The following is a 23,998-nucleotide window of genomic DNA, read 5'->3' as shown; positions in this document are numbered from 1 at the left end:
AATCTGCAGATTCTAGAAATCATTATTGCTTGTTTTGATTGCCACATTCAGTGAAATAAAAGCCATTTCCTGTTGGTTTTGATCTTTCAGATTACGATGCTAGCCCCCATCGAACTGCCAAAGTCAAGTCTGCAGAATCTGCAGATTCTAGAAATCATTATTGCTTGTTTTGATTGCCACATTCAGTGAAATAAAAGCCATTTCCTGTTGGTTTTGATCTTTCAGATTACGATGCTAGCCCCCATCGAACTGCCAAAGTCAAGTCTGCAGAATCTGCAGATTCTAGAAATCATTATTGCTTGTTTTGATTGCCACATTCAGTGAAATAAAAGCCATTTCCTGTTGGTTTTGATCTTTCAGATTACGATGCTAGCCCCCATCGAACTGTCAAAGTCAAGTCTGCAGAATCTGCTGATTCTAGAAATCATTATTGCTTGTTTTGATTGCCACATTCAGTGAAATAAAAGCCATTTCCTGTTGGTTTTGATCTTTCAGATTACAATGCTAGCACCCATCGAGCCTCTCATGACCACTGAGGATGATGATCGTAATAAGAATAAAGACATGAGGCCTAAGGTTGCTGAGTGGCGCTACGGACCAGCCCAGTATTGGTATGATATGCTTGGAGTAGCAGACAGCGGAGAAGGGTTTGACTATGGATTCAAGATGAAAGGCGTAAGTACCTCCCTCGAATGATCACCCCCTCTACAGAATCGTCCAGTAGAGGGAATAATAACAACAAATTCTTATATAGCGCTATTCACAATAACCGTATCAATGCGATTTACATTAGTGCCCTGGTCATTGCGCCAATAACATCCCTTTAATCTTTTTCAGCTCCCTGGGGAGTATACAGCCCCAAGCTGCCGTGGCGCTCCGAAGGCTTTTTCATACACAATATCAACCTCTACCCTCGCAGGTACCCATTTATACCACTGGGTGAAGAGAAGAAATTTTAGTAAAATATTTTGCTCAGGGACACATTTGTCTCGACTGGGATTCGAACCCACACTCTTGGGACAACATTTCTGCAATCATCGTGCGTTGGACGTCCTTAGTAACACCCTCAACAACAGTCAGAGCCATGGCTCTAGCCCCTACATTCAGATATGGTGTTACTCAATTTTCTGAGTTTTTGGCTTCACAACCAGAATGAAAAGATAACTGTATTAATATTAATGTTTATTTTAATGTCTTGCCTTACTCTCCCCAAACTTTTTTATTTTCGCAGACGGACAATAAGGAAAATGTCCCGACAATCACAAAAGAAGAAGACGAGGAGGAAGATAAAGAAGACCCGCCCAAGGAGACCATCCCAGTCAGCGAACTCTTCGCCGACTGCCCCAAGATGCCCCCAGCCTGCCAAGATGCCTTTGAGATGGTCAGTCAACTTCCCTGGGAAGATGAAATCATTTGGGACGGGGAGGAAGTCAAGGAGAGGGTTCAGAAGACTGACGCTAATACCCTCGCCGGCTGGGTCCCAACGCTTGCCAATAGATCAGTACTGGCTTATTGTACGGCTCATGGTAAGTTGGCCACCATTTCCATGTTTCACTCTTCATGAAGAAACCTTTTACACAGGTAGACTGCTAAGCATGAGGCCATAAGTCTTTTTGAGATATGCTGGACACCATAGGAGTGTACTGTGTGGTTTGGGTGTATACAAATACATTTTGCCAAACCTAATAGTGCCCTAGTAATGTGTTCACCACTTCTGAAAATGGCTTCTATAACAATTATGTGTGGTTTTACCATATTTTGGTTGGTAAGCTCTTTGCAATTCCAAATTCCATTTTTTATTTTTGCGTAAATGGTGGTTTAATTTTCTTTGTTTTAACCCTCTTACTCTTTGACCATTCAACATCATCCACTCTGTTTTCTTAATTTGTGATTGCCCATACAGGGAGACGTAACATGGAGTTTCTTGATCCTACTCTGAACTCAGCTCCAGCGAGTTTAAAACTTCAGGGACCAGCATTGGTCAGCAAGGTCGCTAGCAAGATGGCACAAGGTCAGTTAAATGAGTCTTACTTTGTTTGTTCTCCATTTTTCACCCGTATATTGGAATTGGGTAAATGAACATCTTTTCTGAAACTTTAAAGGGAAGGTACACTATTGGTAATTGTCAAAGACCAGGGTTCTCACTTGGTGTAACCCATCATAAGCCTGTGAAAATTTAAACTCAATTGATCATCGGAGTCGGGAGAAAATGATGAAAGAAAAAAACACCCTTGTTGGACGAATTTGTGTGCTTTCAGACAGGAATAAAAGACTTCTAGCTAGAAGTCTTCTATTATTTTAGTGAATAGCACCTTGTATCCTTTGGCAATTTGGCGCTTTATAAATACTGTTATTATTATTATTATTATTAGAAATTACCTCTATTTCAAAATCTATGCTACTTCAGAGGGAGCCGTTTCTCACAATGTACAATATATTATCAACAGCTCTCCAATGCTCGTTACCAAGTCAGTTTTAAGTTTTATTTGTTTTGAGTAATTACCACACGTGTACCTTCCCTTTAATGGACATTCCTAATGAATTTGATTGTTACTTTACAATGTTGGTTCTGGGGGTGGGGGTGGGGTACCAGCCGCAACAATGTGATCTTAACAGATTTTGGCTGGTAATCTGTTTCTGCTAGGTAATACTTTTCTGTACTTAGCAAGTTGTTGTGCTTACATGCTTTAAAATGTTATTGAGTCTAGAAAGTAGAGCCAACTTTAAGAACATTGCTATGAATTTTTAGAAGAATTGCTTGGAAGTTGGAATAACTTATTGTTTTTTGGTGTTGGGTTGGTTTGAATCTGTGTAGGACCAAGAAGCATAGAAGAACCTGATAAATCATCTTGGTATTCCATCTTCCCTGTCGACAACGAAGAGCTGGTGTATAAGAATTGGGAAAATGACATCATCTGGGACCATGAGGTAAGAATAAGTGATTGGGCGTCACCTATCGCCAAGTTCGTTCTGGGTTTTGTGACTCTCAAATTGACCATCCTCGAAACTTGGGGGTGGGGAGCTCTTTATCATTATTGTTATTACTATTATTATATATATCTGGCAATGATACAAAGGATCCCTCAAAATTACTGTAGTTTGATTACTTGAAGAAACCTGTAGACAAAGTGCTTGGTTGTGAACTAGAAACACTGTGGTCATCCACTATACTCTTCCACGATAAGGGTTATGGATTCTTTAATATACAAATATAACATGTTTTGAGGGTGAGTAGTCGATATTAGCTCCCCGAGGTATTGGAAGTTGACAAACTAGTTCCCGAGGCAAGCCGAGGGATCTAAGTATCTGGTCAACTTCAAATACCGAGGGGAGCTCATCGACGAGTCACCCGAAATAAACCATGTTATATTTGTTTGACTATACTTCATACATATGAGTTACCGGAACATGAGTTTCGAGCAAGGGAAAATGATGGCTGTGAAATCAAATGCACACATGATAAGTTTGTTCATGTGTTGAATGCACTGTTCGTGCGCGTGTATACAAAACAGTACCACGATCGTAATGTGCATGGCAAGTAGAATAGCTCCCGGGAAGCTATAACTTGTCAAGCTCATTTACGACTTGCGTAAATACTCATAAGCGCGCTTGGTGATTATCAAAATTGACACCTGGCACGTGATTATGAATGGACCAATGAGAACTCGACTCTCGGTCATGAATATGTATGAGGTATAGTAAAGTGCACTACCAACCCGAGTACACAGGATTTTGGTATCTTGATGACTGGTACTTTTTAACCCACACTCTGCTGATCAGAAACAACGGAGCCTGATTCTGCTGCTCTTAATCCTTTATTTCTGCATTTGTTTTTATCCCATTTGGATGGGGCAAGAGAGGGAGGGCAAGGGTTCTGTGCTGGTCCCCTTCCTCCCTAAAATTGCTCTGTGCTTGGCTACGTTTGTGCTGAAGTAGGCGCATGAAATTGGGCCAAATTATAAACAAAGTGTTAATCAGTTTTTTTCAATACTTTTAAACGTAAATGACAGATTTGACAGGAGGCCCAAATTATGATCCCGGCCAAAGTGCTTGGGCCACAAGACAAAAACATACCCTCCTTTGAGCCAACATTAAACGGGGGCTGGGGGCAGAGGCCCACTGAAATATGGCCGGGATTGTAGATGCAGGGTTGTCCATTTCCAAAACACCACCCAGAAACACCCCACCCAAGGCTAATAGTGTCTCATCCTCTTCACACACAGAATATGAGCTCCATCTCGTCCCCTCATGCCATGAAGTTAGACCCCAATGATGAGAACATCATCTTGGGCATCCCTGATGATCCCGATCCGAACGCCGAGACGGCGGTCATCAAAGAGAAGAAGGAACCCAGAAGGTCTAAGATCGTTCTTGAGAAGGCGGGAGTCACTAAGTCCAACATCTTGCAGGTAAGGCTGGGTGACTTAAGATAAGAATAAGCCATCAATAGTAAACTTGCGGGTACAACCTTGTTTCAAATCTCTTTTGTAGGAGTGTTAAAGACACTGGACACTATTGGTAATTGTCAAAGACCAGTCTTCCTACTTAGTGTATATCAACATATGCATAAAATAACAAACTGTGAAAATTTGGGCTCGATTGGTCGTCGAAGTTGCGAGATAATAAAACACCCTTGTCACAAGAAGTTCTGTGCTTTTCAGATACTTGATTTCGAGACCGCAAACTCTAATTTTAGAGTTAAAGGCAGGGGACACTATTGGTAATTACTCAAAATCAAATAATTATTTTGAGTAATTACCAATAGTGTCCACTGCCTTTAACTCTAAAAAGAGCCAGTGTGGTATCGACGTTGGGACTGGGGAGGTCCCACAGACCAGCTTTCTCCTGAAGTTGAACTGAGTATACTTTTTGAAATGTCGAGTCCACACCCGCTCTTTCAGAGCCAACACTCCCACAAAAGAGATTTTACACATTTTATTCGCAAGTTTTGTATTTACTGCTTATTTTCCACACTTTGCAATACTTTAAAGGCACTGGACCCTATTGGTAACCACTGTTAGCATAAAAACTTAATAACAATCAATGGAAAGCTGTTGATAGTATAAAACATTGTGAGAAACGGCTCCCTCTGAAGTAATGTAGTTTTCGAGAAAGAAGTCATTTTCCACTAAAATATTTGAATTTGCCTTCGAGACCTCAGACCAAATATATACCGCAAACCAAGTATATAAAATGTTATTTTTTCACATTTAAAAATTCTTTCACTTCAAAGACGCAACCTCAAGAAGATGAAGATGTGAAGGACCCATTTAACATCTCTAATGACGCCTACTACTACCCAAGAAATGTCGGAGAGAATAAACTACGAGCCAACATGGCCGGCAACCTGCAGGTAAGCTGCAATAATTTCTGTTAAATTATTTTTTAGAAAAACTGGCTCATGAAAAAAAAAAAAAACTTTATTTTTATTCTTTGGGGGATGTAATTTGAAAGATGTTTTTGTTTTACCCAAAAAAAGTTTGATGCCAGGCCTGATACTTGAAAGGTAATTGCCTCCATGCCCCCTGGTCATTGCCTTGGTGCCCTTGAAATGCCCCAGTAGAAATTTACAATTTCCTCATAGGGTGCCTCTTACCAAGGAGAAAATGCCTTGGCGCCCTTGTCCTTTCAAAACAGAGCATACATGCCTGTAATGCTAACCATTTTCCTTGCCCTAAGGCTTACAGACCTTTATCATGGTGCAGCCATCTTGAGTTTCTCCCATTAGTATCAATGTTACCAAACCGAGGCTGTAAGAACAAAATAGGCTGGTTCCTATTTGCTAAATGATTATTAGCATCCATTTATGTTATTCGATACGAGGAACTTGACCAAGATGGAGGCAGCATGACAAAGGTCTATAGGTAAAGCACATTGGTGTCCTGGAAGCCACACCCATTTCACACAAACTGGATTGGTAGAAGCCAATTTGAAAAGCAACTTATACTCGGAGCTCTTTGACTCTCCCCTCCCCAAGAGAAAAAACCTTCTTCTTGTTTAATTATCCCTGAATTTTTGTTTACAGTATACCTTGCTGATTGAATAGAAAAAAACAACAACAAAGAAACAAACAAACTATTTTTCTTTCATGTGAAACTTTCCAACTCACTTAACATATTCAAGAACAGTTTAAAATCTCATGTACATAGAGAAGCATTTATATTTAGAGAAGTTTATTTTTCTTATTTAGTTATGCTTCTTTCATTGCTTAATAGTTGTTTTTTGTAGAGCATCGCCATGAGCGCCGCTTGCGGTGGATACCGGGCGCTATACAAGTTTCCATTATTATTTTATTATTATTATGTGGGTTTTTCTCATCAGCATTCCACACCAGCCGTTGAGCTCCGACAACCTTTCTTCCCTACCCATCTTGGTCCAATGAGGTTAAGACACTACCATCGACCCCAGGTCAAGAGATTCTCACATGGTGCTCTAGCATCTCCGGGAACTCATTCTGTCTGGCCGTTGCTCAGACGCATCAAAACAAAAGCAAAGGTATGTCAAGTAAAACAATTATCTATACTGTTTTTTTTATTTTTCTGATTTTTTTGTTACTAATTGGGTGAAGTTTGAGGTTCAACCGTGTGTAAATCTTTTTTGAGTAGTTTTAGTTTTATTATTTTTATGCAAGTCGACAGACACCCAAGGTATGGGCTACAGTCAACTATTTTTTCCAGGGGCCGTTACCACCTACTCCTGGGGCTGAAACAGGGTTAAGGCCCGGTCCCACTGCAGCGATAACGAGAACAATAACGATCACGACGCAAAGAGAACGTGTTCTATTGGTTGAATTGCTCTACGCAAAATAGGCACATGCTCATTCAACCAATGGAATGCGTTCTCTTGGCGTCGTTACCATTATCGTTCTCGTTATCCCTGCAGTGGGACCGGGCCTTTACTCCCTCTACAGGCCATTAGGATGTAGGCTTTTGTATCATCCATCAGAAGCCTGGCTGGTAGAGCAGAAAGCACCACCTCCCCAACTTTACGAAGTAATCGTGGTTAAGTGTCTTGCTTAGGAACAAAAGTGCCACGACCAGGCCCCAATTTCATAGAGCCGCTAAACACAACAATTTGCGTAGCATGACATTTTTTCCTTTATAAAAACAGGATTACCAAAAAAAAAAAAAATCATTTGTTGCATATTGCTTGTTACTGGTATTCAGCTGTTTGCTTATTCTGAAAATCAGGTGGAAATTTGGTTGGTAATCTTATTTTTATCAAGGAAGAAATTTAATGCAAAGCAAATTTTGTTGCTTAGCAGCTCTATGAAATTGGTCCCAGGAATCAAACGCACACTCTGCTGCTGACAACTAGACTGCTCAGCCACAACACACACATGAAATAAGATGAACATCGAGAGAGACTTTCTACTGTTGTACCAATTCATCTTCTTATAATACTTCAATCCTTCTTCCATCGTAGTTGAGAGAGCAAGAGAGACAGGCGTCTGGCGGTGGTGAGATGTTCTTCATGAGGACGCCGGAGGATCTGTCTGGTATGGACGGTGATCTTATACTCACTGAGTTCTGTGAGCAGTATCCACCCCATATGATGCAGGTTGGGATGGCTAGTAAGATATGTAACTACTACAAAAGGGTAAGTGGTTTTTATTTATTTATTTTGTGTAAAGCTCGGTTCATACTTCCTGTGAATGCGAATTTGACGTGAATTTGGCGTCACAACTCTGTTTCCGCGCAATATTCGCAAGAGAGTTTAAGGAACACATTGCCTTGGATCGGACGAGTTGGTCTATAAAAAGCATTTGAAACCGTTTGTTATGAAATGCTTATAGTTAGAAAGATGTTTTAAAAGTAGAATTTAATGATCCACACAAGTATCACTGAAAATTGCACGGTTTTCATTTTACGTCGCAAACTAACCTGGTCGGCCATATGGCTGACCCTGTTAGTCGATGAGGTAAAAAGTAAACCATGCATTTTCAAGGTATATTTGTGTAGATCATTGTATTCTACTTTTACAATATCTTTTTAACCATATGCATTTTATAACAAACGGTTACAGAACGCTTTTCAAAGACCAACTCGACCGATCCAAGGCAACGTGTTCCTTTTTTAAAACCACAACTACTGCGAATTATTCCATGCAAATATGTGATGTCAACATTCGTATTAGGAAGTATGAACTGGGCTTTATCTAACCATGGTAGCCCCCCATCAGTTTTTAATGATCTGGGCTCATTCACAAAGCAATAACATCGTAAGACAAATTTGTCAGTATGACCGTAGCGATTTGTATTGTGGCATCACACTTTATGATTGATTTAAAGTTGAGACCAATCTTAGCTCTTTGTGAAATCGACCCCTGGTCTCTGTAAAGGGGCCCAGGATAAATACAATACACACACTCCGGAATAAAATGCAAAAGCAACAAACACCCGCTTCAGACAGGCGCGCCAGAGACGCGCTGAACCAAATAGATTAGGAGCGACTCTAGGTCGACCCAAGTAAATGTTGGTTTCAGACAGGAGAACTTAACATAACATTTACATTGGGTTCATCTCAAGACCTGGGCCCAATTTCATGGCTCTGCTAAGCACACAAATTTGCTAAGCATGAAATTTCTTTCTCGATAAAAACAGGATTACCAACCAAATTGCCACTTGTTGCATATTGCTTGTTACTGGTATTCAGCTGTTGCTTGCTTATCCTGAACATCACGTGCAAGTTTGGTTGGTAATCCTGTTTTTATCAAGGAAGAAATGTCATGCTAAGCAAATTTTTGTGCTTAGCAGCTCTATGAAATTGGGCCAAGATCAACATCTGAAACCCAGGCTCTCCAGAGTTGTTCCAAACAACTGCATCAGTCGGTCTTTCGACTTCTTGTGCGTCGTAACTGTTTCAGACGTCGAACTGTTCATGTACTGAAATCAGAATTTGGATCGGCCTGACTCTGGAGCGCCTTTCTGAAGCCGATGTTAAAACTGCTTTAATTGATACATAGAATAAAAAATGTATACAAAATTTGGGCCTGAGTATAAAATGCAGAAGGAACACATCCCACCTCAAGATAGAGGCATTTGGAAAGGAATTGAACAAGTTTTAAAAGCAATACCCAAATGAAATCATGCTACAAGTACATACATGTATTGCATCCCTTGTTTTTATTTTCTAACATGCAACTTGCCAGCTAATTTCTAGTGCCTAATAAAACTGAAAAGTATGTTTGCTTTTTTCTTTTCTTGTTGAAGACGTAGATTTCTTTATAGTTTGTTTTTGGCCAAACTTTTAATCTTTTCTAGCAAAATTCTTTGTTGTGTAAGTGTTTTGATCAAGAAACTACAGCTTGTGAAAAGTTTTGAAGTAAAACCGTTATTGATAAAGTAGAGAATTTTGGAATTTTTATAATTTCAGAAGTCATCATCAGACGCCACCCCTCCCGAGTACGAGCATGGGGAGACAGTGTATGTAAGAAGTTCACCATTTCTTGGTGTACTGTCTCCAGGAGAATCTCTCCAAGCCTTAGAGAACAATCTATTCCGATGTCCGTCTTACCTCCACAAGATGCCAAGCACGGATTTCTTGATCATACGTACCAGACAAAAGTGAGTGTTAATTGTGGAAGTGTCGTGGCCGAGCGGTTAAGAGCACTGAATACAAACTCAGGTGTTTTTGATCAGCAGAGTGTGAGTTTGAATCCCAAGCTGTGACACTTGTGTCCTTAAGCAAGACACTTAACCATTGCTTCGTCCTTCGGATGGGGCGTAAAGCCGTTGGTCCCTTTTACGCCTGTAAAAGAACCCAGTGCACTTATCGAAAAGAGAAGGGGATCGCCCCGGTGTTCCTGGCTGTGGCTGCTGAATGCCCAGGTGCACCAGTAAACCATAACATCGTGTGCTAAGGATTAGGTCTCATAATTTCAAATAACTTTGTCCCACTCACCTTGCAGTAAAAACACTTGGTGCTTTGTATCCTTTGGAAAAGGTGCGATATAAATACGGTTATTATTGTTATTTTTGTCTATGGTCAGTTAGTCTAACATTCTCCAAGAAGTGGTTAAACTATTCGAGTGTCTTGGAAAATGTTTATTTATTAAAATAATAATGAAATAATAATACAAATTTATAAAGGGCACACATTCATCAAAGTGCTCATGGCGCTAAAGACAAACAATAACATACACATGTACAATAACCAAAATTTAAACGTAAGCCTGAATATAAGCGAAGAAGAAAGCCAAACATGTGGTAGAGAAATACAATACAAATGCAATATCTAGTTGAATATTAAAAATGAAACCATTTAGTAAAATAACTGATTGAAGAGATGTGTCTGAAGTTTTTTTGAAATTGGGTTAAAGAAACAGATGATTTTACTAGAGCAGGCAATTTTTTTGTATAGCCGTGGGGCAGCATGTGAGAAAGATCGGTCTCCCCATGAATGATTGGATATGGGCTCAATAAGGAGGCTCAAATTGTCAGCGGGAGTTTGCGAGGCGGATTGTATGTAATAGATGTTAAATTTGCATCGGGGTAAAGAATATATTAATCCTTTTTTTTTACCCATACACTGATGTGTGTTAGCACTGTATACTTGGTAATTTCCCGAGTCCTGTGAAAAAATATTACTCGGGTTGGATTCAAACCCACGACCCTTGCAATTCTGGAGTAGTGTCTTACCAACTAGAATACCGAGGTTGCCCGGTAGCTAGAGGCAGTTTGAGTCCTATGTTTTGGCAGAGGGAACCGCAACGATGTAATAGATCGGGGATAAAGAATATTAATTTTGTTTTTTACCCATATACACCGATGTTTGTTAGATTGTATGGTTTGAGAAGATTATCAAAACAATTATGTCATTTGATCATTTTGTGGTCAGACGGGTTGTCATAGTTGTCTTTTTCTTTGCCTTCCACCTCTATTTCTATATTTGTGGGGGTGTATTGACCGAAATGTGTGCGTATCATCAACCAAATTGGGCGTATTGGCCCAATAGGCTAGCTTGTACATGCATCGGGAGGTCACTGGTATCGTTCACTGTAAACAAATTTCATTTATCCATTCTTTGTGAAATTGAAATAAAATCAACAATTTTTTGCTTAAGACCTCCCTGTAACATTTTGGAAGATTCAGAAGCTCAGCCCAATATTCGCTTCAAGCTTTAAACGTTTTTATTTTATTTTGACAACAAACCTGTAGAGATCTTAGTAATAAACATTTGATTTTGTTTATTTTTAATGTTCAGGTATTTTATCCGAACCATTGATCATATTTACAACCTGGGCCAGCAATGTCCGTTGAGGGAGGTACCGGGTCCGAACTCCAAGAAAGCAAATAATCACATCAGAGACTTCCTGCAGGTAAACCAAATCTTGAAATGAGTTTTGTTTTTTCAAGCTTGTGAGATCGCCGCTTTAAAGTGGATATACGCTTTTTCATTAATCTGGACGATTTTTTTTTTTTAAATATTTTTTATTTCCTAATATAAGCTTGGCTTGCCTTAAATAAACTTGGCAACAATAATGTTCAACTACAATAATGTGTGATAAGCCAAGTTAAATGTAATGGATTAATGGGGTTTCCTAATTCGACCAGTGTAAATGCATTATGCGTGCTCACTTGACGTTACACGATCATTGTTACATCATGTAGTGTTTCAGCTCTTTTTTGAGGGTCCACTCACAGGCCTGTGTTTTTTTTTTTTTATTCCTAGCCATTGGCAAAATTATCAAGAAATATACCATAAAAGGAAAGTTTCCACTAAACACAGCCGCTACTTGTTGAGCAAAAAACTGTCGCAGTATTTTCATCATGAATGTTAAATCCATCCACATTTACTATCTTGGAGATTCAAATGTTTGCAACATACTGTCATTGTATATAGGATGAGGCATTGCATGGTGAGGTATCAATATATTTAGTTTGCGGTAACACCATGTGTGTACCTTGAGCTTGAGTTCGGTGCTCTTATTCGCTCTGCCACGACACCCCAATTCATACCACATTTCTTTGGTAAATTTCTTATCAGGTGTTTATCTACAGACTGTTCTGGAAGAGCAATGATCGACCTCGTCGAATCAAGATGGAAGACATTAAGAAAGCTTTCCCAACTCACTCTGAGAGCAGTATTAGGAAACGGCTCAAGCTGTGTGCAGATTTTAAACGAACTGGTGAGTAGTTTGTCCTTGACTAGATCATTAAGCTTTTAATACTTATTGTGAATGAACTCCTGCCTTACTTCAAGCCTTGATCATAATTTTCTTCAAGGATCTTACTTTGACTCAAGTGTCCTTTTTGATCATTTGTTTCCTCCAGGTATGGATTCCAACTGGTGGGTTATTAAACCAGATTTCCGTCTTCCCAGTGAAGAAGAGATCAGAGCAATGGTTTCACCTGAGCAGTGCTGTGCATACTACAGCATGCTGGCGGCTGAGCAGAGGTTAAAGGTCAGTAAAACATTCATGAATTATTCATGTAGTTATGTGTTTGCTGCCAGTTGACGCCGAATTCGGCACTTGCAATCACTATTCTTCGCTTAGAGGGCAAAGTGCCAAATCTTTGGGCTAGCTTCGTGGCGTGTCATGGCCGAGCGGCTGAGAGCACTGGATTCAAGCTCTGGTGTTTGATCAGCAGAGTGTGGGTTCAAATCTCGGTTGTGACACTTGCTACGTAAAATTGGGAAGTAGTGCTTGCTGCTCTACCGGCCAGGCTTTGGACTGATGATACCCAAGCTTACTATACATCCGTATGGACTGTAAAAGGGGTAACCCTGTTTCAGCCCTAGGAGTAGGTGGCAACGGCCTCTGGAAAAAAACAATTGTGGCGAACACCTTGAAGTGGCCATCAGGCCTTGTGTGTCTGGCGACCTGCATAAAAAAAGAAGAAAAAAAGCTGTGTATGTGAAGAATATCTTATAGCTTAGAGTTCACATGCATATAAGCAAACATTCTCTGCTAACCTGTGAAATACGCTCGACAATCATCAGTGTAGACTGAAACCCAAAATAATATTCTTTACTCTGTGGTTGATTGCTGTCTATCCCATTATTTATGCCTTTATTTATTTGCTTTCTTTTTTGTTCCGTTTCTTGTAAAGCACTGTGATACCCAGTGTGAGAGTGCTGTATAAATACCCATTTCTATTATTGGTAAAGACACTGCTCTGGAATTGCAAGGGTCGTGGGTTCGAATCCCACCCAAGTAATATGCCTGTGTACAGGACTCAGGAAAGTACTGAGTATACAGTGCTAACACACATCGATGTATTGGTAAAAACCACAATTAATATTCTTTATCCCGATGCAAATTTGACATCTATTATTTCTATTATTGTCACTACATTTTTTTAATGATGTTATCTTTACTTTTAGGATGCCGGTTACGGAGAGAAGTCTTTCTTTGCTCCTGATGATGATAACGAGGACGACCTTCAGAAGATTGATGATGAGGTAGGGTACACATTGATACAAATTATCAAAAGTAAAGATTAAAAACCCAAACTGAAAAACCCAAATATGACGTATCCTGACACAATTTCCAGAGACACCAGACACCATCAACATTTATTTCCACATGGATAAGCACAAAACAAAACAACTGTTACAAGAAAACTACAAAGTGGCGGCATTACACAAATAGCCAAAGCTTAGAAACGGAATGCCTTAAACACAACAACAAATATATTTAAATAAACAATACTGAAAAAGGAAGACAAAATACAAAACACAAAACACAGCAAAGCAAAACAATGAAACAAAAGCAGACAAATAAACTGAGTGGACATAAGCCTAATAAACAGCAGACGTACAAACAACACATATATACTAGTGATACAACGACACAGTTGATAAGAGTGGTAATGACTTTACTGGGTATGAAACGTTAGGCCTTTAACTATTTGTTTGCGTTTTTGTTGTTGATAACATAGTGGCTACTTTGAAGACCAGCTTGAATGAATGAAACAGTATTCCCAATTCACTGTTTTTTCCTTTGCTGATTTCTCCTTTGTCTTGGTCATAGGTTCGTACAGCGCCATGGAACACCACCAGGGCCTTTATAGCTGCTATGAAAGGCAAATGTTTACTGGCTGTAACAGGTCCTACTGATCCCACTGGATGCGGTGAGGGATTCGCCTACATGAAGGTTCCCAACAAACCCTCGGGTGCAAAGGTAGATATCAATAATAACGAAGTCTTATGTAGCGCACGTATCTACCAAACAAGGTACTCAAGGCACTGAGTATATACAAACTTTTAGAAAGATAGGTTATTGCAGTGATGAATTCTGAGACCCAATTAGTCAGCACCTTATAAGGGTTTACAAGGTGCTACAGCACATGAAGCAGCCACAGCCAGGAACACAGGGGCGAACCCCATCTCTTTTCGATAAGTGCACTGGGTTCTTTTACATGCATTACACAACACATGGGACCAACGGCTTTACGTCCCATCTGAAGGACGAAGCAATGGTCAAGTGTCTTGCTCAAGGACACAAGTGCCATGGCTGGGGATTCGAAACCCACACTCTGCTGATCAGAAACACCAGAGTTTGAATTCGGTGATCTTAACCGCTCGGCCACGACACTTACACATCAGGCGTTTTCTATGTTTTTTTATTGGAGTTTCTTCAATTATATCGAATTACACTCGATTACAAAGGGAAACTTTAGACTTTATGCCAAACACCAAGAGAGGGCGCTCTTCACCAGGTAATGTCAACAATTTTGGAATAGGAGAAGCATGGGTGTGATGGTCAGCGACAGCCTTGTTTTGCGTGTTTTTGTTTTTGTATGCAGTAACTCCTATTGACATAACTGCTCTTGTCAATAGGAATTACTGCAATAATAGAAATAGGCACTTTTCACCTGTAAGCACATGCCACGTGACAATACTCGATCGATTGTAACAAACGAGATGTCAAAATCATCAAAATTAAATTGTCCGTCTCCTAGTATTTTCATTTTTAGAATTTGAGTAACAATTTTAGAATTATAGGTGCTTTTACAACAGCTGCGTTACTTTTTTTTGCTGTCTTTATACTTGGCTGCACAGGCTGTATACTGCCCAGGAAACTAGATCGGGTTTAAAGAATGAAATAAGTGGCCATGTCCCAAAGGTTATATCGTTTGAAATTGCACTAGATAAGACTTGTCCCAGAAGGAAATATTATGCTCTCATAATTTAATAAAGTTGATTTTTATATCTCACTGATTATTCCCATTTGTGATTTCCTTCCATCCGGTTATAGGATGACACCAGTTCTCCTCAGCAAGCAAAGAAGACAGTGACAGGTACAGACGCCGATCTGAGACGTCTTAATCTGAAACAAGCCAAGCAGCTCCTTCGCAACAAGTTTGGTATCCCAGAGGAAGATGTGAGTCATCTGAGTTTTATTTGGCAATATTTTTATGTTTAAAGGGAAGGTACACTTTCGGGAATTGCCAAAGACCAGTCTTCTCACTTAGTGTATCCCACCATAAGCATAAAATAACAAGCCTGTGAAAATTTGGGCTCAATTGGTCATCGAAGTTGCGAGAAAATGATGACAAAAAAAACACCCTTGTTGGACGAATTTGTTATTTTATTATTTTAGTGAGAAATCACCTCTTTCTCAAAAACTACGTTACTTCAGAGGGAGTTGTTTCCCACAATGTTTTATACTATCAACAGCTCTCCAATGCTCATTACCAAGTCAGTATTCAAGTTAATATTTGTTGTGAGTAACTACCAAACGTGTACCTTCTCTTTAAAGGTTGGGTTAGAAATTGTTTTTTGCCAACGTTATGCTGATTTTCATAAAGAAAGATACAATAAAGGTCACATGTGAAAGTTTCATTATATACTTTGCGGTAACACCATGTGTGTATCTACCATGTGTGTATCTACTTGCCAGGTAGAGAACTGTCTTGCTATATTCTACTACCGCGGAGTAGATTTATCGGATTGTTTGGGAGTTTTCTCAGCTCTGAAAAGAACTGTCCTGCTTTTTACTTACTACCTGGGCGGAAGTTATATAGAAAATTGGCTGGGACTACTACTTTAGCTTATAGGTTCGTTATTAACTGCACTGCCGTGGAGTCAGTTCATAATTTGGTCTCAATGTTTCGACTAGCTTGCTCTAGTCATCGTCAGGAGACTGACGCTTCAGTTTCATTTGATGCAGTAACAACTTGCTGAGAAAACAGACAAAAAACCTCAGAGTATTTTCACCTAGATGTTGAAACCACCCACCTCTAAGTGAGGTGAGAGCGGGCACTGACAGCATCTCTGGCCACAGCATCTGCAAACGGACACCGACCCTCGGAAGTCCAAGAAACAATCCATGTAGAAATAATTTCTCAGATAAAAATATTTTGGGGTGAAAATTGACTCAGTGCGCCTCACTGAGTAAGTTTTTATGGTCATTAATTGTTAGAGTACTTGCGAATTGATCACCCTAAATTTAAAAAGACTCTTTATTTTCAAAGACTTGACAATGTACAAACATTTCGAAAACTAAATTTTGAAATTTTAAACAATTGATTGAAAGTTGTGTAAATTCATTTATTCTCGGCTATGACCTGTGACCTATTAATATGAACTATGACCTTAACTCTTATCTACTTTTTTGCATTCAATTCAATTCAATTAACAAAACTTTAATCATCCTTTGCAGGCAATTATAACTGTAGACCAGCTACATATAATAAAAATAATAAAATAAAAAATTGGAATTTCTAATGACAATTATCAGTTTAATTTTGGTGGAATATTTTAACAGATTAAGAAGTTATCGCGTTGGGAGGTGATTGACGTAGTGAGAACCTACTCCACTCAGCAGGCTAAGATGGGGGAGACTTCCACTGCTAAGTTTGCTCGTGGTAACCGCTTTGGTATCGCTGAACACCAAGAACGCTACAAGGAAGAATGTCAGAGGATATTCGACTTGCAAAACAAGTAAGTTCAAAGTATTTATTTATTAATCGTTTTTTTTGTATTGACTTGTTTTTTATTATTTACTTACTCTTGTGCTTATTTATTTATATATATTTTTATTTTTTAACTTGAATATTAATTTTGCCCCCACTTGTTGTTAATTATTTATCTTGGGCCTTATTATTGATTTGTTTTATATTGTTTATTTTTGTTGTTGATTGTTTTGTTTACTTGTTTATTCATCTTCTTGCTAAGGCTTTTTGTAATTTCTTTTTTGGTTTGTCTTTGCCAAATAATAGTAATAATAATAGATTTGTCATATTGATTGATGAGGGAATAAAAAAGTGATGACACAGTTTTAACAGCCTTTTAAAACAGGCCACGACCCTGCAAGGTTTTAAACTGCCATTCATAAATACCCCAGACAGTTTCTCTACTCCTATTGGTGGAGAGCGCGTCACGTGAGGGTGTTTAAACGGTTGATAAAGACACAGCTGAAGCTGTTTAAGACCAGCTGGCTTTCGCGTGTCCGGCGTGCGCGCACAAGATTATCACGCGGAACGCAATTCATAGTTATACAGCACGTAATATATGTAAGCGCGCGCGTAATCTATTTATAGGCGCGCGCGTGTACACACAACCCACGCGCATCAAACAGATTCTTCATAAAGTTTTTGAAAAAAATATTTTAAACCTCAAATTTTCAATTGTCAAAGTGTCTATAATTGTATTTTGTTAAACGTTTTTTAACAAAAGGGCATTTATGAATGGGAATAAAAGAGTAGTGACTCGTTCTTAAACGTCCGTTTAAAACCTTGAGGGTTCAGTCACAGTTTTTCCTTTATTTTTAACCTTTTCAACGAAAAATGTACTTATGAATGGGCTTAAAAAGAGTAGTGACTCGGTCTTAAATAAGGGAATAAAAGTGTAGCGACGAGTTCTTAAACGGCCGTTTAAAACCGGCAGGGTCGTTGCCATGTGATAAAGGCCCGAGCCTTTTTAAGCCCATTCATAAATACTTTTTTCGTTGAAAAGGTTAAAAATAAAGGAAAAACTGTGACTGAACCCTCAAGAACAAAGTAGATATGCAGGTACACTTGATGTTCCCGCAAACAAAATAATAATGATATAATAATATCAAAGTCTTATAAAGCGCATGTATCTACCAAACAAGGTACTGAAGACGCCTAGTATTTATATACAAACTTTCAGAAAGACATGTTTATTGCAGTGATGAATTCTGAGACCCAATTATTTAGCACCTTCTAAGAGTTAACAAGGTGATACGGCGCATACAGCAGCCACAGCCAGGAACACCGGGGCGTACCCCTTCTCTTTTCGATAAGTGCACTGGGTTCTTTTACATGCGTTACAAAACACATGGGTCCAACGGCTTAACATCCCATCCGAAGGACGACGCAATGGTTTTGTGTCTTGCTTAAGGACACAAGTGTCAAGGCTTGGTGTTCGCACCCACACTCTGCTGAACAGAAACACCAGAGTTTGAATTCGGTGCTCTTAACCGCTCGGCCACGAAACTTCCACACATTGATACTTCGCCAAACAAAGCCTGAAAAACCCATATTGTTGGCATTATTTAATTACCATCAATCCATTATGTCAATTGTGAATTGCGTCCCAAATCTGTGTTACACTGACATGACCAACTAACAGTTTATATTCAATTTTGTTCTTTCTTTGTCTACATCAGAGTTTTAGCTTCAGATGAGATCTTGTCGACAGATGAAGACAGTAGCTCTGGAGACGACAGTGACTTTGAAGAGATGGGCAAGAATATTGAGAGCATGCTGACCAACAAGAAGACTAGCGTACAGGTAAGTACCAAATCACAACCAATATCTGAACTCATTAAGCCCCGTTATCTCATTAGTTGTCTTCAATTTATAGCAGGCCTGTGAAATCTCCGCTTTAAAGCCGTTTTCGCTCTTTTTAATTTTCCCAGTCCGCATTTTTCTTGGGTTCCGCTTTTTCCCCGTTCCTTATTTTTCTTGCGGGCTCCGCTTTTTTCCCGTTCTGTTTTTATCTTCTTCTTTTTTAACATCTGAAATAGATCGTCAAGCAGCACGTACCTGGAATCGGGAAGAACTTTAATTGCAATTTGATTTTGACTTGTGAGTTGGGGGCTAGACCCAGTAAAATGCTCTATGTTGGTCTTTCATTGGAGCCGTTGTTGTTAACTTTTAGTTTAGCGCGATGTCTATTTTACATGTACTTCAATGTCATTGTTCCATTGCACCAATAGAGGGCGCTTTACTAAAAAGCCATGACTTTGAGACAAGATTAGGCACGCATGGTTTTCCCCCACGCAACAGACATTGTGAACGGTGTGTATTTTTTTGCGACAAGTAAAATATATGGCAGTCGACGATTCCTTGGAATGCTACAAACAAATCTTGAAAATGAGGATGCACAACACATTGTTACATGTAAGAATTGTGGCCTATGTTTCTGTGAATGTGTTGTCTACGCTTCAGTTTTTAATTAAAGCCTTTTATTCCGTTTGTAGTGCTGGCCCAAAATCCGGACAACAATTTTCCGTTTTATTTTCTTCATAACCCACTCACAGGCCTGTTATAGGGTGTCATGGCCGGGTGGTTTAAAGCACCAATTTCAAGTTCTGGTGGTTAAGTCATCGGGATGTGGGTTCGGGTTCCGGTTGGGGTACTTATGTTCTTGAGCAAGTTACTTTACTATAATTGCTTCTCTTCACCAAGGGTATAAATTGGTACCTGTGAGGGAATATGTATCGCATTGTATTTTGACTAGCCAAGGACAAAAAACACTGGTACAAATTATATTAAAGGCAGTGGACACTATTGGTAATTGGTCAAAATAATTATTAGCATAAAACCTTACTTGGTAACGAGTAATGGAGAGCTGTTGATAGTATAAAACATTGTGAGAAACGGCTCCCTCTGAAGTAACAGAGTTTTCAAGAAAGAAGTGATTTTCCACGAATTTGATTTCAAGACCTCAGAATTATATTTTGAGGTCTTGAAAGCGAGCATCTGAAAGCACACAACTTCGCGTGAGAAGGGTGTTTTTTCTTTTATTATTATCTTGCAACTTCAAACGACCAATTGAGCTCAAATTTTCACAGGTTGGTTATTTTATGCATACGTTGAGATACACCAATTGAGAAGACTGGTCTTTGACAATTACCAATAGTGTCCAGTGTCTTTAAATGAAGAAAAAAAACAGGAAAAAGCAAAACAAGAAGACACAAGATGTGATATGGAGGTACATGAATATTCATAATGTATTCATGTATTTATAACTATGGAGGAATCACCCTCAGGTCACCTTATTCTCCAAACAAGTGCTTAGTTTAAGAAAAGTTATTTTTAATGTAGGGCCTACTCTTTTGACTCCTGTAGTTTACATGATGTACTTATTTCTGCAGGTATTTAATTGTTTGTATTTTTATTGTGCTTTGTTAAAATATGTTGATTTAAAAAAAATAATTAGAAAATTTAAACAGATGAAATAAAGAAAACCAATAGGCTTACCATGCGGAAACGAGCTTTGGGAACAGGTGACCGACTAGACTTGACCACAAATACTAAGACTAGTAAAATTGAGAAAAAAGGTTGTATTTGGTCGGATATGTGCTCATTCTCGAAAATATATAAAAAATTGAAAAACTACCTGGTAGTGATCTGCTGCCATCTAGTTTACTGAAGTCCCAGATTCAATTCAACACTTATTTCCAGATACAGTACACTTGATGATCTTTGTCTGTAATTTTGAAAGAGTGCCCTCATCTTTCACAGTGAGAGGCAGTGGACACTTCGTAATTACTCTTGGTAACGAGTAATGGGGAGCTGTTGATAGTATAAAACATTGTGAGAAACAGCACCCTCAAAAGTAGCGTACTTTTCGAGAAAGAAGTAATTTTCCATGAATTTTATTTCGAGAGCATCTGAAAGCACACAACTTCGTGTAAAAAGGTTTTTTTCCCATTATTATCTCGCAACTTTGACGACCAATCAAGCTCAAATTTTCACAGGTTTGTTATTTTATGCATATGTTGAGATACACCAAGTGAGAAGACTGGTCTTTGACAATTACCAAAAGTGTCCAGTGTCTTTAAAAGTACTGTTTATAGATTTGGTAAGGATAATCAGTGTTTGGTTTTAGTCTTAAAGCTTACTGATGTTGAAGTTCATACTATAAAAATTTTTTCCCCCTGTGAAATATTTTTCCTGAAATGAAGACATACATGTTATCATAAACTCTGTAATCACAGCCCTGAAATTGGGTGTTACAACCAAAGTTAAAGACAATGGGTTTACATGCTATAAATTGTGCATGGTTTTCCACTATTTTCTCAAAAGATTACATGTAAGCCCTAAATGTCACAGTTTGTTATTTGATGTACATGTACATGTACGTGGTTGATCACACAAAACATTGCACACTTTTTTGTCAGCTCTACCAATCCTGTATAATAGACCTTATGCATTGACGTCATCCTGCCGCCATCTTAGAGGAAAAACGGTGACGAAACAATCGAGACGCACAGATTTGTACGCGCGGCGCACAGTATTGGCCAATGAACAACCTCCTTTTGACCTCTAGGTGAGGGCGCCCTACTGAAATGACGTCATATGCATAAGGTCTCAGGCCTGTATGCTTCGTTTTTGAAGGGGCAAGGGCACCAAGACATTTTCTCTTTGGCAAAGGGCACCCTATGAGGAAATTGTAAATTTTTACTGGAGCATTTCAAGGGCACCAAGGCAATGGCAAGGGGCAACGGAGGCAATCGCCTCCGTTGCCTTCGTGAAGCATCAGGCCTGGTCTATTATAATACCATTAAATGCAGTTTTCCTGCAAAACATCAGGCTTATTCCACCACAATCAATACAATTTCCAAACGTGAATTTTGATTAATTTTCCCTTGAAATCAAAATTCTTCAAATACTCTTTTAAAACACAAAATGCTGCCGTGGGACAATCACAAACTCACAAACTAAATTTAAATTCGATAATGTCTAGTAAGTGGAATGGATGACATGGTAACATTAGACTAGTTGTGTACACAGCCGGGGATTTGTGAAGTTCATGGACTAGTAGTCAATAGACCGATCCATTAAGCTCCGCCCCATTGGGTATTGACCAATCACAACGCAACGAAGGTCCGACAAAAAAGGTCCGACATGCGTGCGCGTATCGTGGCGTGCGCGGCAGAGTTGTGCAGAAAGGCATTGGAGAGCCCCACGTGTCCTTGTGCAAGCCTACTGGATCGATCTATTGTAATCAGTAGTTCTTTGATAGAATATTCAGAGCCGCCGACTCTTCCTGATTCTGCAGAAAGTTCCCTGAAAATAAACCAATCTTTCCAAATTCTGATGAGCAAATTTGAAAGTCTCCCTGATTATCTAGAATTTTTTCCTATTAAAGGCACTGGACACTACTGGTAATTGTCGAAGACCAGTCTTCTCACGTGGTGTATCTCAACATTTGCTTAAAATAACAAACCTGTGGAAATTGGAGCTCAATTGGTCATTGAAGTTGCGAGATAACTATGAAAGAAAAAACACCCTTGTCACACGAAGTTGTGTGCTTTCAGATGCTTGATTTCAAGACCTCAAATTCTAAATCTGAGGTCTCAAAATCAAATTCGTGGAAAATTACTTCTTTCTCGAAAACTACGTCACTTCAGAGGGAGCCGTTTCTCACAATGTTTTATACCGTGAACCTCTCCTTTATTACTCGTTACCAAGTAAGGTTTTATGCTAATAATTATTTTGAGTAATTACCAATAGTGTCCACTGCCTTTAATTATGTTGAATGCAATTCTAGATATCTCTGTGATTGTTGTACAGAATCTCCCTGATTGCAAGATGTAAATGTTGGAAGCTCTGAATATTATGTTTCGTGGGAAACGCCAGCAAAGTAAATTTAAATTTAGACAGCAATGATGTAACGAATGGCGTGTTCTATAGATTAGCTTTGTGCGTAGCCATGGATTTGTGAAGATAGTTTCAAGGACTAGTGGTACAGTGCAACCAGTAACTCTTTGATAGAAAATTATGTTTCGTCGGAAACGCTAGCAAAGTATATTAATACTTAGATACGTGTAGCAATGATGTATATCTCTCTCTGTATATCCACCACATAGAGAACCACTGTCTTTGTGTTTGTTTGTCCTGTTAGTGTTTGTCCATGTCTTTTCATGTGTAACTTTTTGTTGTGTTTTAAATATCCCAGGCATTGTTCTGAAAACAAACTACGTTTGTATTTACTCACATCCCTGGGGGACTCCACCCTACAAGCTTGCTGTTGGGAGTCCTCCACCACTTAATCTATTGTGTATCTTTACTACTCTATGTTATATCTTGTCATCTGAAATGATTGAGTGGAAATAAACTGAACTGAACTGAAGTATATCGAATGGCGTAGCTGATGAGCTGTGTACATACATGTAGCTAGGGATTTGGGAAGATTGTTTCATGGACTAGTAGTAGAGTGCCATCAGTAACTCTTGGGTAGAATATAAAACATTGCAGAATTGGTAAAAAAAGAAATAGTCAAGATCACAGAATTACAACACATAAAATTTAAACAGTCTAATGATGATGATAGTATAAAACATCCCTTCAAGTATTTCTGTCTGAAATGTCATATTTGATGAGAAATAACTAAAACTAATTTCCTTTTTAGAGTTTATCCCTCAGCGTTTTATTCATTAAAAAAAAACTGATTTCATGCAAAATGTGTCACCGGATGTTCACTAGTTTCTTGTGAAGCAGATGGCCGATCAATCTCAACCTACTACAGGGGCCAATTCCATTGAGCTGCTTAAGCAAAAAATTTGCTCAAGCACGAAAATAGCTCGCTTTTTTTACACATGTTACTGGCCAAAATTTCATGGCATATGCATTGCTTGTGACTGGTATTTAGCTGTTGTTTACTTAGCATAACAATTGAGTGGAGTCTTGGCCAGTAATCTGATTTTATTATACCAGGATTTTTTTGCTTAAGCAAACTTTTGTGCTTAAGCAACTCTATGAAATTGGGCCCAGGTTTGTCAGTTTATACAGTATATGGTTGATTACATAAAGTGCTTACACTACCAGCATCTGTTCTGTTAGCAAAAACCA

The 23,998-nt window shown here is 38.9% G+C and overlaps 1 protein-coding gene across 2 annotated transcripts in view; it reads left to right on the top strand.

Moving 5' to 3' along the window:
- Nucleotides 1-23,998, top strand: part of LOC117293346 (transcription initiation factor TFIID subunit 1-like) — a 62,037-nt gene that overhangs the window by 5,669 nt on the left and 32,370 nt on the right. For both annotated transcript variants that reach the window (XM_033775632.1, XM_033775631.1), the window contains exons 7-23: nt 496-675; nt 1,232-1,526; nt 1,904-2,011; nt 2,816-2,928; nt 4,224-4,409; nt 5,234-5,353; nt 6,322-6,495; nt 7,426-7,599; nt 9,375-9,565; nt 11,205-11,319; nt 11,988-12,129; nt 12,275-12,405; nt 13,329-13,406; nt 13,978-14,127; nt 15,205-15,330; nt 16,717-16,892; nt 18,583-18,706. In XM_033775632.1, the coding sequence (XP_033631523.1) occupies nt 496-675; nt 1,232-1,526; nt 1,904-2,011; nt 2,816-2,928; nt 4,224-4,409; nt 5,234-5,353; nt 6,322-6,495; nt 7,426-7,599; nt 9,375-9,565; nt 11,205-11,319; nt 11,988-12,129; nt 12,275-12,405; nt 13,329-13,406; nt 13,978-14,127; nt 15,205-15,330; nt 16,717-16,892; nt 18,583-18,706 (2,583 nt within the window). The remainder of the gene's footprint in view (nt 1-495; nt 676-1,231; nt 1,527-1,903; nt 2,012-2,815; nt 2,929-4,223; nt 4,410-5,233; nt 5,354-6,321; nt 6,496-7,425; nt 7,600-9,374; nt 9,566-11,204; nt 11,320-11,987; nt 12,130-12,274; nt 12,406-13,328; nt 13,407-13,977; nt 14,128-15,204; nt 15,331-16,716; nt 16,893-18,582; nt 18,707-23,998) is intronic.

This window comes from Asterias rubens, chromosome 8, assembly GCF_902459465.1.
Source record: "Asterias rubens chromosome 8, eAstRub1.3, whole genome shotgun sequence".
NCBI classification, from domain to species: Eukaryota; Metazoa; Echinodermata; class Asteroidea; order Forcipulatida; family Asteriidae; genus Asterias; species Asterias rubens.
The sequence above is the reverse complement of the archived record's forward strand: the minus strand, read 5'-3'. Positions and strand labels throughout refer to the sequence as shown.